At 37.4% G+C, this 14,578-nt stretch overlaps 1 protein-coding gene across 11 annotated transcripts in view; it reads right to left on the reverse strand.

Annotated features, from left to right (window-relative positions):
- PATJ (PATJ crumbs cell polarity complex component) overlaps window positions 1-14,578 on the reverse strand; it is a 365,234-nt gene that overhangs the window by 209,030 nt on the left and 141,626 nt on the right. For all 11 annotated transcript variants that reach the window (XM_060139890.1, XM_060139887.1, XM_060139888.1 and 8 more), the window contains 2 exons: window positions 6,461-6,571; window positions 1,860-1,937 (listed from right to left, as the gene is read on the reverse strand). In XM_060139890.1, coding sequence (XP_059995873.1) covers window positions 1,860-1,937; window positions 6,461-6,571 — 189 coding nt within the window. The remainder of the gene's footprint in view (window positions 1-1,859; window positions 1,938-6,460; window positions 6,572-14,578) is intronic.

Below are 14,578 nucleotides of genomic sequence, written 5' to 3' on the forward strand. Positions count from 1 at the left end.
AACTTGTTCAAAACCACAGATGTAAAAATTCTAAAAGGAATAATACTAGCAAACAGGCAAAAAAGATCATGACCAAATTAATTTAAGATTGGTTTAACATTACAGAATCTATTAATATAATTCACCACATTAAGGAATTCAAGGAGAAAAAAAAATCACATACAAATTATTTCAGTGAATGTAGATAATACATTTGATAAAATTCAATGTCAATCCCCTTCGTGATAAAAATTCTTAGCAAAATAAGAATGAAAGGGAATACTTCCATAACCAAAGGATAATCTATAAAAACTTACAGCACACATCATATTTAATGGTTAAATATTGAAAGCAATTTCCTAACTACCAGGAGGTAAAACAATAAGAATGTTAGCTCTTATTACCTGCATTAAACACCACAGAGGTCTTAGCAGATATAATAAAACAAGGGATAAAATACTGGAAAGGGAAGACGAAAACTGCCTTTATCCAAAGTGGTTATTATTATCCATACAGAAAATTCAGAAATGAAAATCTACATAGTACTAGAATTTGGGATTCATATTCTTATTAAATATATATATATATATGTATATGTGAAGTACACACACCAAGACACTAAAAGCATACATCAAGACACTAAAAGCTTCTACATAAAATATTTAATAAGTTTATCTTTAGGTGGTGGGTTTATGAGAGATTTTAACTTTTTTATTTTAGCATTTTGGTTTTCCCAGTGTCCTGAACCAGGACACTTATTCTTATAAAAGAATAAGACAATAATGTTACAAGATGTCAAAAGATATATAAAATTCAATTTCATATCTACATACTAGCAACAGAAAATGCAATTTAAAAATATTTAAAAGCAACACAAAATATAAGGATTTCTAGGAATAAACCAAAGATTTACAATGCCCTTCTGAAGAAAATGATAACAATTAATTGTAAGAAATAAAAGAGGAAGTTAATAAATAGAAAGACATACCAGGTTAATGGTTAAGAAGGCTCAATATCATAAAGATGTAAATTCTTTACGATTTATAGATCTGACACAACTCTAGTCAAAATTGTCAAAGAGATTTTTTGGTAGAATTTGACAAGCTAATTATAAAATTAAATGGAAAAGAAAAAGGGGACAAATAGGTAATACACTTCTAAAGAAAAAGAAATATGTAAAGGAGATTGCTCTACTAGAAAACAAGATTTATTATTAGACTTTAATAATTTAGGCAGGGCAGCACTTGTGCTGTGATAAACAAATGGAACAAAGAGAAAGCTCAGAAACAATCTTCCCCTGATAACCTGAGATATGATAGAGGTTGTGGTGCAAAGGAGGGCCTATTTAAAAGAGTGGGATAATTATTTATCTTTATGGGGAAAAATGAAAATCCATCCTACCTGACACCATACCCTAAGATAAACTTTATATCAACTAATTCTACTAGAATAGAGGTGGGGAAACAGGAGTGGAGAATTAACTGTGATTGACAGTAAGAAACGTTTTCTCAGGAGAGATGACCTTTGACCTGCTCCTTCGAGAATGAAAAGGAAGAGCCATGTGGAAAATGGACTTCCAGGCTGAGGGAGCAGCAAGATCAAAGTCTGAGAAACTTTCTGGGAATAGACAGACAACCAGCCCAGCTGAACAGGAAAGACAGAGAAAGATGATGATGGCTGATTGGTGCGTCACGACATTTTTACACCTATACTCCACTAGGCCTTCATCCAGGCCAGAATCAGTCATGTTCACAGAAGGGAAATATTATAACTACAGTACTTCTATCCTGATACTCATCAAAAAAACACTTATTAATTGCAGCTCAGATATGCAAAAAGAAACCAGAAACATTTTTTAAAAGCTTGCGAGGTTAGGTTACCTTTTCTTTTTTTTCTTGGGTGTCTTGGTCCTCGTTATTAGTGATTTTTTTGGCCTTGTTATGTGCACTAGGAATGACCTACCACCACAAAAACAAGGAAGGGGGAAAAGGAAAACATTTAAATGTCACAATCATTACGTGGCTTTAATTTTTTCAAAAAACAATTAAAATCCTACTTAACTCTCTAACTTCACCTAAAAGTAAAGACACGAGAAGTACAATTCAAGGCAAGCAATACTACTTGGGAAATCTAACAAGCTATAAAACCCAAAATGTGCGTGCGTGCGTGCGTGCGTGCGTGTGTGTGTGTGTGTGTGTGTGTAGCATCCAGGGGCAATAAATTCACAGGCTTGTGTAGATCCAGAAAGTGAAGATGAAGACTAAGAAGGTCACAATACTTACTGTCATCCAAACATCTCATTTTGTGAAATACACTTTTAAGGGTAAGCAAAGTTAATTCCTAGAACGCTGAATGCAACATTTATTTCATAGATCTACCTTATTCATCACTGTACCCCAGTTCAAGTATGATATCTAGCACACTGTGCACATTCAATAAATATTTCACTATCACTGCTAGCATATAAATAAATTACAAAGCTATTTACACTCCTGGATAAAAGGTCAATGAGAGCTGGAATTTAGTGTTATTTATCACTATAACCCTGTTGCTCAGAAAAAGCCTAATACATAGTAGTGTTGAATAAATGTTTATAAATGAGTCAAACAGTTCAATTTCATAGAAATAATTTTAATTCTTAATGGTGCCAACATCACAGATTACTTTTTGACTCATTTCTTTTTGTAAAACTATCTATAAAACATCTTAGGAAAATACAAAACTGTTAGTGATTTTTTTAAAAGGATCCTTAAATAGCTAACACAAATAATGTTGGCATGAAATCTGATGACAGACATGCAAATTAAAAGGAAAAATAAATATTCTTTCTCAGAAAATTAAAGGAACTTCCTGCCTAGGGATAATTTAGAAAACAAAACCCAAAAAAACACTTCTCTCTAAAGGCAATTTAAGGGACTTCCCTGGCAGTCCAGTGGTTAAGACTTCACCTTCCAATGCAGGGGGTGAGGGTTCAATCCCTGGTCAGGGAGCTAAGATCCAACATGCTTCATGGCCAAAAAATCAAAACAAAAAACAGAAGCAATATTGTAACAAATTCAATAAAGACTTTAAATATGGTCCACATCAAAAAAAAATCTTTAAAAAAAATAAAAAATAAAGGCAATTTAAGATTAATTCTTCTTTACTTTTAACTTAGAGTCTAAGGAAATTAATTTTGGAATAAATAAAGTCTTAGGAATGTTTCACTTAAGTAAAAACCAACAGTAGTGATAAAGCAACATGTTTTTGGTGCTTCCTATGTAAATAGACACTGTACTTAATATTTATTTCTCTATTTATTTATTTTTAATATTTATTTGGCTGCGCCAGGTCTTAGTTGCGGCACACGGGATGTTCTATGCAGCATGCGGGTTCAGTTGTGGCATGCGGACTCCTTTAGTTGCAGCAAGACAGATCTAGTTTCCCGACCAGGGATCGAACCTGGGCCCCCTGCACTGGGAGTGTGGAGTCTTAGCCACTGGACCATCAGGGAAGTTCTCTGCTTAATATATACAACAACCTAAGTCAGAGTTCAAAAACTAGTGGGTCTACAGGTATATGTTTCTTGTCCTAAAGAATTTTAAAACAGGAGCTTCGCTTGTGGCGCAGTGGTTAAGAATCCGCCTGCCAATGCAGGGTACATGGGTTCGAGCCCTGGTCCGGGAAGATCCCACGTGCTGTGGAGCAACTAAGCCCGTGCACCACAACTACTGAGCCTGCGCTCTAGAGGCCACGAGCCACAACTACTGAGCCCGCGTGCCACAACTACTGAAGCCCACGCGCCTAGAGCCTGTGCTCTGCAACAAGAGAAGCCACTGCGATGAGAAGCCCATGCACCGCAACAAAGAGTAGCCCCCGCTCACAGCAACTAGAGCAAGCCCACACGCAGCAACGAAGACCCAACGCAGCCATAGATAAATAAATAAATAGAATTTTAAAACAAATACTTTGTCTCTCTAGAAAGTTATAATATCTGCCTACACTGGACCTACTTTCTCCTCTGAAAAAAACAGCTGAAACTGAATGGCAGAAGCTTCGTGATGGGACAAAATGTTAGCTGCCATTCACAAAGTTTGCAATGTTTGCTTTTCAAAGAGCAGAGAAATATCTTTCTGTATGCATACCATTAGCAAAATTTGGAAGACAAAAGGCCCACCAAAAAGACTATATCTTTAAGAAAAGTAGGACAGCACATGTTTCTTATGAAAGTAAAAAATATATTTCTATACGACTAATACACAAAATGTACACGTGTCCAAAAAATTTAGGTGCCATTATGAAACAATGACATTAGGGAAATACAAATGGAATACAGGAAAAAATAAAACGACACATGATAATAAATTTAATGAACTGAAGGCATGATGCCAATTTCAAAAGGGTTTGTTTTTTAATATATATAAAAAAAACCCTAATGCTACTGTGAAATGCAATTTTAACTGGAAAAAGTTACCTTGGCATAAAAACTTTCTATAGAGGTGTACAGTATAAATCATGAATTTTGCTCTCAAATAAGCATTTACCAAGTAAATCTAAGCAGATACACACATTTCTTTCTAGCAGGCTGAAAAAATAGTTGAGAAATTCAGGAGGAAAAGCTTAAAAAAGTAATGTGTTGTTGATCCTCCTAAACCACCTGCTAAAAGCAGAAATATAAAAAAATAAAATACAACTCAAAAAAAAGGTACAAATATAAACACCACTGCTCAATTCATGGTGTTGATGAGAATTTCCATGTAACCAAGGCATGTTTAGACACAGAGCCTTGATGGAAATGACTTATTTGGGGGTTTTGAAGAAAGTCTCAAAGTTTAATGTAAATTGATCAAGAATAATTAAGAATTTGGCTATATTTTCTATTCCTGTGATGACCAATATAACTTGCAAGAATTAGTAAGCCGAAGAGAGCACCATTTGGCAAAGATTTGAAATTTGATTCCTTTCATTTCCTTATTCAACTGGAATCACTTTGTTCTTAAAAAAAAAAAAAAAGGAACAAATCATGGACATTAGTATCATCTCCATCCCTTGGCTAGAATCACAGATAGTTCAATGCTTGATGAACCCAATGCACAATGTAACAGTCTGTGATGCTGCCTGAGGGTTAAGTAACTTGAACATCGGGCGATGCTGAAGACATTTTCCCTTTTTTGAACAGTTGAAAGAAATTGTACTGTTTATGTCCTCCAAATGAAAATTTCAACCTCAGCTCACCAACAAAGGCTGGATTAAAATCTTGGCCATTTTGGCTGACTTTATAACCTATTAAAATGCTTTGAATATTTTTCAGAGGGGCATTTGCAAGTGGCCACATAAATGTATAATCTGATTGGTTCATTCTCGCTCAAAACTATTTCTTTGGAAGTGTCATTTGGCAGGGAATAATCTGGCCAATTTTCCTACAGAATTCAGTTTCCAGAAATACAAGTGATGGCCTCAATGACTTTCTCAATATTATAAGAGTTAAAAGGTGGATTCCAAGAAATCTAGAATTTCAAGTTGTATAAAAATGTGAAGACCTTATTCAGTTTACCTCTCTCAATTAGTCTTGATGGTATAAATGGAGCACTAAGACTAGAAGGGACTGTGCTGCAGTGCAGTGCACCACAGCAGAGCTGCCCAGGTGGGGTGAAGCTGCAACCCACTGTGTGCAGGCAGGCTACAAGCGTGCTGAAATAGCATGTTGATGCCTTCGCCCTTGGGACAGCCAGACATCTGTTTACACAGTTTGCCATACAAATATTATTTTCTGTATTCCCTGACATAAAAAAAGGTTGAAAGGCACTGCATTAGTAAGTTGAAAAGCAAATTTTTAAAAAATATGCAGTTTTTCTACTGTTCATAAGTGTCTATGTTTTGAACAGCTGTCTTCCATTACAAAATAAAGAAAAATAAACATTGCTTCCAGGTACAGGGCTTACGGGGCTGCATATTGCAATATAAAATACACATCCTGCCACTAACATCTGTGTATCAGAGTTCTAATTCCATACCAAATAAGTAATTTATTATAGAAAAAAAATTCTATGATTAAATACTGCTCTTTGCGAATTCAGAATCTTTGACAGAACATACAACAATGCAACACGTCTGAATTTTTACATACCTGTAAAAATACCATTTGGTGGTCCCTCTAGAATGTTTTTAACCCTGACCTACTCTGTATTCAAAGTATTTTATAAACAAAGTAACTGGTTCAGAAAGGTTAGGTAACTTGCCTCCAAATTAGCAAAAATGGTAAACAGGCAATCAAGGAATCAAAAATGGGTCTGTTAGACTCCACTGCACACTGGAGTAACTCAAATTTGACCAGGAAATCAAAATCAGAGGAAAAAAGGGAAAATTGAGGTTAATAACTAAATTTTAATGAAGTTAATGCTTCCTTTACGTAATAGTAGAATAACAGTAAAAATATATTGAAAAATACTTCGAGGCAAAACCTTGGTCCACAGATATAGAGAATATTTTTTAAGTGGCTTACTCTTGGAGTGGATGACAAGCTCTGAACAACAAACACCACAGGGTTTCCTGCATTCTTAATGGCCTCAACCGCTTCTCTGTGAGAGGCATTCTGCAAATCTACTCCAGACACCTAAAAGCACAGAAGCAATTTATTTCAATTAGAAGGGCAGCAGATCTTGTGGATAGGTTAATTCAAAGTTCATGCGTATTATCTAGTTACAAGAAGAGCCAGAGTCGAATGAATTATACCAAAGCCAGAAAAAAATAAGATTGACCCAAACAAGCTTTGCTGTTTTAGGAGATCATGTTTAAGGATATTAATGTTTCACCTTCAAGAAAAGTAAATAAGGTAGATATCTTAATAACAATGGCCCTGATTAAATATAATTATCCAAAATAGGTAGCTCAGTCAGTAACAGAACCTTAAAAAGCTTCTGAACTTGTAATGTCACCTCTGCCACTATCACAGTACACAATTCTGAGTGAGGGCAGGGGGTGGGGATCTCTCTGGACTCACCTTCTCTCAAGTAAACTGAGATGACATTTTAAGCAAATTGCCCATTATCACAGTTGAGAAGCTGAACATTTCTCAAATTATATCAAAAAAGAAGTATGAAAACACCCATAGGTTCTTTCTAAAAGAGTTCTGTGTTCAACAAATTTGAGTATGTGGAATCTAGAAAAATGGTAGAGATGAACTTATTTGCAAAGCAGAAATCGAGTCACAGATGTAGAGAACAAATTTACAGTTACCAAGGGGGGAAGGGAGGGGGGTTGGATGAATTGGGATATTGGGACTGACATATATACACTACTATGCATAAAATAGATAACTAATGAGAACCTACTGTATAGCACAGGGAACTCTACTCAATGCTCTGTGGTGATCTAAATGGGAAGGAAATCTAAAAAAGAGTGGATATATGTATACATATAACTGATTCACTTTGCTGTATAGCAAGAAACTAACCAACACTGTAAAGCAACTATACTCCAATAAAAATTAATTTTAAAAACTGGGGCAAGTGTAAACATCTCCTTATTATATAAATCTGGGAGGACATAACTTGTGAACATGCCCATAATCTCAAAGAGCATTCCGTATTTATCAAATATATTTACAAGAACCAACTTTTGAAACTGATAATGTAAGGAAGCCTTGGTAAAAGTTGAGGTGGTTTACAGTCATTTGATAGCGACAATTGGTGAATATTGTTTTGCCTTAAGGGGATCAAAGAAATAGGAATGTAAGTGAAGAGGGATGTGGGATCAAGTTTGGTTTTTGTTTTTAAGATGGGATAGATTACAGTAATAATGATGCAGTGGAGAGGAAAAATGAAGGGTAGAGAGGAGTGATGACCGTGGAAGCAAATCCTTGGACAGTGAAGAGGGAATGACTTCCACTGTACAAGTTAGACTGGCTCTGGATAGAAGAAACATAAATAGTTCATTTGCTGTGCCAAATACAGTCAGAAAAAAGCTTTGGTATGCAGTGGGAGCAAGGGGAAACTCTCTTTTGATTGCTTCTATTTTCTCAATGAAATAAGAAACAAGGAACTTAGAGATTAAGACTGTGGCAGGAGGTATAGGAGGTTTGAAGTAGTTACCTCCGAAAGTAGAAGAATGGAACAACTCGGGAAATATTACAGGGCTACAGGGCAGAATTAAAGACCCACTTGAGGGGGTGGTCATGAATTTAAAATGAGACCAGATAGCATGGGTGGTTATTTTCTCCAGCCGTGCTAGAGATCTGAAATAAGCAAAAAGTTGCACTTAACTAGGATGTGGTTGGTTCTCCCAGGCAAGTTCAGTGAAAGGAAAGAGGATCAAAGGAGTTGGAAGTATATGCAAGGGAGTGATAGGATGATAAGTCACTGAATTTGAGCAGAGTGAGGAAGAAAGTGAGCATGCCAGAAGCCGAGAGACAGAAGCGAGGGTCCTAAGGTAGGAGATACGAGCCCAGTGTGTTAGAGGGGTTTAAAGCCAGGTTGAGTCTAAAGTACAGAGAAAGAGGAGAGAGCGGAAAGAGGTGAGGCCAGGGAGGCAGCCGAAGCCACCTGCAAAATCCAAAAGGCCATGGCAAGAACTTTGGCTTTTTATTCTAATAGGTATCAATGAAGATTTTAATGCTCTGTGAAAGCTCTTTTCCCATATGAGTTGAGGAAGGATACAAATAATAGTAAATGAAAAAAATACAGACAAAAATTAAAGTGACACATAAAAGCTGTCACAACAGTTTGATGAAGCTTCTTTCAAATAACCTGATCCCCAAAATATTCCACAGTAAGAGAAGTAGAGGCTATATGAGAACTACTTCCTCCTCTAGTAATAATCAGTTTTTGTTTCCCTAACAGAGATTTCCACATTGCTAAATGCGAATCACCGAAGTCGGGTAGGTAGGAAAAAAACAGTATTCTGTCATATTACAACACAAAAATAATCTTAGTTTTTCTCAGCTTTAAAATTATAACTTAAGAGTATGTTCATTCACACAGATGAAGACCCATTTCTAAAAATTACATTAAATTCTAACTTCCTAGTTTAAAAAACTCTTCTTTATACGGACCTAAACCTTTCATGCAATTGTTTCAAGACAAAGAGAAATGATTATTAAACTTCACTAACAAAACAAACAAGTAATGCTTTTCATAGAAAAAAGTAAACAAATGACTCATTATGCTTCACAAAATATGTATTAGAGTGTAACATTTCAGGGCTGTTGTGAATTTGAAGAAATATAAATTATTAAATATGAGATAAAACAGTGGACTCTTATTAGTATGTGTATGAGTGATGATGATTAAATGAGAATACTTTATATTCAACTGAGCACAGAGAAAGATGAGAAAAAGAAACAAAATTCAAAAAGATTTAAAAAGTAAACAATCCAATTAGAAAAACAGGCAAAAACACAAACAAACATTTCACCAAAGAGGGTATTGGATGGCAATCAAGTACATGAAAAGTTCTTTCTCATTAGCCATTAGGGAACCGCAAATTAAAACAACAATGATATCACTATATACCTATCAAGAATGGCTAAAATGAAAAACAGTGACAACACCAAATGTTGATGAGGATGCAGAGAAACTGAATCACTCATACATTGCTGGTGGAAATACAAACTAGTACAGCCATTCTGGAAAATAGTTTGACAGTTTCTTAAAACTAAAAATGAACTTAACATACAACCCAGCAATTACACTCTTGGGCATCTATCCCAGAGACACAAAGACTTATTTTCACTCAGGAACTTGTATACAAATGTTTATAGGATCTTTATTCATAATAGCCAAGAACTGGAAACTACCAAAGTGTCTTTCAGTGGGTGAATGGTTAAACGGTGGTACCTCCATACCATGGAATACTACTCATCCATAAAAAGGGATGAACGAGGAGGCGCCTTCAAGTTGGGAGAGGAGTAAGACGCGGAGATCACCTTCCTCCCCACAAATATATCAAAACTACATCTACATGTGAAACAACCCTTACAGAACACCTACTGAACACTGGCAGAAAACCTCAGACTTCCCAAAAGGCAAGAAACTCCCCACGTACCTGGGTAGGGCAAAAGAAAAAAGAATAAACAGAGACAAAAGAATAGGGACGGGACCTGCACCAGTGGGAGGGAGCTGTGAAGGAGGAAAAGTTTCCACACACTGGGAAGCTCCTTCACCGGTGGAGATGGGGGCTGGGCAGAGGGGAAGCTTCAGAGCCAAGGAGGAGAGCGCAGGAACAGGGGTGCAGAGGGCAAAGCGGAGACATTCCCGTACAGAGGATCGGTGCTGACCGGCACTCACCAGCCCGAGAGGCTTGTCTGCTCAGCCGCCGGGGCGGGCGGGGGCTGGGAGCTGAGGCTCGGGTTTCGGAGGTCGGATCCCAGGGAGAGGACTGGGGTTGGCTGAGTGAACACGGCCTGAAGGGGACTAGTGCGCCACAGCTAGACGGGAGGGAGTCCGGGAAAAAGTCTGGAACTGCCTAAGAGGCAAGAGGCAATTTTTTTCGGGGTGCACAAGGAGACGGGATTCAGAGCACCGCCTAAATGAGCTCCAGAGACGGGCATGAGCTGTGGCTATCAGCGTGGACCCCGGAGATGGGCATGAGACGCTAAAGCTGCTGCTGCAGCCAGCAAGAATCCTGTGTGCAAGCACAGGTCACTATCCACACCTCCCCTCCTGGGAGCCTGTGCCGCCCACCACTGCCAGGGTCCTGAGATCCAGGGACAACTTCCACGGGAGAACATATGGAACGCCGCAGGCTGTTGCAACATCACATCGGCCTCTGCCACGGCAGGCTCACCCCGCATTCTGTACCCCTCCGTCCCCCCGACTGAGTGAGCCAGAGTTCCCCAATCAACTGCTACTTTAAGCCTGTCCTGTCTGGGAGGGGAACAGATGCCCTCAGGCAACCTACACACAGAGGCGGGGTCAAATCCAAAGCTGAACCCCAGGAGCTATGCAAACAAAGAAGGGTAAGGGAAATCTCTCCCAGCAGCCTCAGGAGCAGCAGATTAAATCTCCACAATAAACGTGATGTACCCTTCATCTCTGGAATACCTGAATAGACAACGAATCATCCCAAAATTCAGGCAGTGGACGTTAGGAGCAACTGTAGCCTTAGGGTTTGCTTTCTGCGTCTAATTTGTTTCTGGTTTTACGTTTATCTTGGTTTAGTATTTACAGCTAATTACCAATAGTAGATTTCTTTTATTGATTGGGCTGCTCTCTTCCTTTTTTTATATATATATTTTTTTCTTTTTCCTTTTTCTCTTTTTGTGAGTGTATATGTGTATGCTTCTTTGTGTGATTTAGTCTGTATAGCTTTGCTTTTCCCATTTGCCTAGGGTTCTGTCTGTACGTGTTTTTGGTTTTTTGTTTTTTTTGTTAGTATAGTGTTTAGCGCTTGTTATCATTGGTAGATTTGTTTCTTGGTTTGGTTGCTCTCTCTCTTTCTTAATTACTTTTAATTTTTTAAATTGTTAGTAATTTTTATTTTAATAACTATATTTTCTTATAACTATATTGGCTGACGGGGTCTTGGTACTCTGGCCAGGTGTCAAGCCTGAGCCTCTGAGGTGGGAGAGCCGAGTTGAGGACACTGGTCCACCACAGACCTCCCGGCCCCACATAATATCAAATGGCAAACGCGCTCCCAGAGATCTCCATCTCAATGCTAAGACCCAGCTCCACTCAACGACCAGCAAGCTACAGTGCTGGACATCCTATGCCAAACAACTAGCAAGACAGGAACACAACCCCACCCATTAGCAGAGAGGCAGCTAAAATCATACTAAGGTCATAGACACCCCAAAACACACCACCAGACGTGGTCCTGCCCACCAGAAAGACAAGATCCAACCTTATCCACCAGAACACAGGCACAAGTACCCTCCACCAGGAAACCTACACAACCCACTGAACCAACCTTACCCACTGTGAGAACACCAAAAACAACGGGAACTACAAACCTGCAGCCTGTGAAAAGGAGACCCCAAACACAGTAAGTTAAGAAAAATGAGAAGGCAGAGAAATACACAGCAGATGAAGGAGCAAGGGGAAAACCCACTGGACCAAAAAATGAAGAGGAAAGACGCAGTCGACCTGAAAAAGCATTCAGAGTAATCATAGTAAAGATGATCAAAAACCTTGGAAACATAATGGAGAAAATAAAAGAAATGTTTACAAAGACCTCGAAGAACTAAAGAGCAAACGAACAATGATGAACAACACAAAAAATGAAATTAAAAATTCTCTGGAAGGAATCAATAGCAGAATAACTGAGGCATAAGAATGGATAAGTGACCTGGAAGATAAAATAGTGAAAATAAATACTGCAGAGCAGAATAAAGAAAAAAGAATGAAAAGAATTGAGGACAGTCTCGGAGACGGCTGGGACAACATTAAACTCACCAACATTCGAATTACAGGGCTCCCAGAAGAAGAAGAGAAAAAAAAGGGACTGAGAAAATATATGAAGAGATTAGAGTTGAAAATTACTCTAATATGGGAAAGGAAATACTCAAGTCCAGGAAGCACAGAGAGTCCCATACATAATAAATCCAAGGAGAAACATGCCAAGACACATATTAATCAAACTATCAAAAATTAAATACCAAGAAAAAATATTAAAAGCAACAAGGGAAAAGCAACAAATAACACACAAGGGAATCCCCATAATGTTAACAGCTGATCTTTCAGCAGAAACTCTCCAAGCCAGAAGGGAGTGGCAGGACATATTTAAAGTGATGAAAGGGAAAAATCTGTATAAAATACAAACACATAGAGGCTAAACAATACACTACAAAATAACCAAGAAATTGAAGAAATCAAAGAGGAAATCAAAAAATACCTAGAAACAAATGAAAATGAAAACACAAAGACCCAAAACTTACGGGAAGCAGCAAAAGCAGTTCTAACAGGGAAGTTTACAGCAATACAATCCTACCTCAAGAAACAAGAAACAAGAAACATCTCAAATAAACAACCTAACCTTACACCTAAAGCAAGTTGAGAAAGGAGAACAAAAAACCCATAGTTAGCAGAAGGAAAGAAATCATAAAAATCAGATCAGAAATAAATGAAAAAGAAATGAAGGAAACGATAGCAAAGATCAATAAAAGTAAAAGCTGGTTCTTTGAGAAGATAAACAAAATTGATAAACCATTAGCCAGACTCATCAAGAAAAAAAGGGAGAAGACTCGCATAAATAGAATTAGAACTGAAAAAGAAGTAAGAACTGACTGCAGAAATACAAAGGATCATGAGCAATTACTACAAGCAACTATATGCTTATTGGACAACCAAGAAAAAATGCACAAATTCTTAGGAAAGCACAACCTTCTGAGACTGGAAGGAAGAAATAGAAAATATAAGCAGACCAATCACAAGCACTGAAATTGAAACTGGAATTAAAAATCTTCCAACAAACAAAAGCCCAGGACCAGATGGCTTCACAGGCAAATTCTATCAAACATTTACAGAAGAACTAACACCTATCCTTCTGAAACTCTTCCAAAATATAACAGAGGAAGGAAAACTCCCAAACTCAACCTACGAGGCCACCATCACCCTGATACCAAAACCAGACAAAGACGTCACAAAACAAGAAAACTATAAGCCAGTATCACTGATGAACATAGATGCAAAAATCCTCAACAAAATACTGGCAAACGGAATCCAACAGCACAATAAAAGGATCATACACCATGATCAAGTGAGGTTTATCCCAGGAATGCAAGGATTCTTCAATATATGAAAATTAATCAATGTGATACACCATATTAACAAATTGAAGGATAAAAACCATATGATCATCTCAATAGATGCAGAAAAAGCTTTTGACAAAATTCAACACCCATTTATGATAAAAACCCTCTAGAAAGTAGGCATAGAGGGAACTTACCTCAACATAATAAAGGCCATATATGTGAAACCTACAGCCAACATCATTCTCAATTGTGAAAAACTGAAACCATTTCCATTAAGATCACGAACAAGACAAGGTTGCCCACTCTCTCCACTGTTATGCAAAATAGATTTGGAAGTTTTAAGCACAGCAATCAGAGAAGAAAAGAAATAAACGTAATCCAAATTGGAAATGAAGTAAAACTGTCACTGTTTGCAGATGACATGATACTATACATAGAGAATCCTAAAGACTCTACCAGAAAACTACTAGAGCTAATCAATGAATTTGGTAAAGTAGCAGGATACAAAATTAATGCACAGAAATCTCTCGCATTCCTATACACTAATGATGAAAAATCTTAAAGAGAAACTAAGGAAACAGTCCCATTAACTAGTGCAACAGAAAGAATAAAATACTTAGGAATAAATCTACCTAAGGAGACAAAAGACCTGTATGCAGAAAACTATAAGACACTGATGAAAGAAATTAAAGATGATATAGACAGATGGAGAGATATACCATGTTCTTGGATTGGAAGAATCAACATTCTGAAAATGACTATACTACCCAAAGCAATTTACAGATTCAATGCAATCCCTATCAAACTACCAATGTAATTTTCCCAAAACTAGAACGAAAAATTTCACAATTTGTATCGAAACACAAAAGACCCTGAATAGCCAAAGCAATCTTGAGAAAGAAAAATGGAGCTGGAGGAATCAGGCTCCCT

The sequence above is a fragment of the Lagenorhynchus albirostris genome, chromosome 2 (assembly GCF_949774975.1).
Source record: "Lagenorhynchus albirostris chromosome 2, mLagAlb1.1, whole genome shotgun sequence".
Taxonomy (NCBI): Eukaryota; Metazoa; Chordata; class Mammalia; order Artiodactyla; family Delphinidae; genus Lagenorhynchus; species Lagenorhynchus albirostris.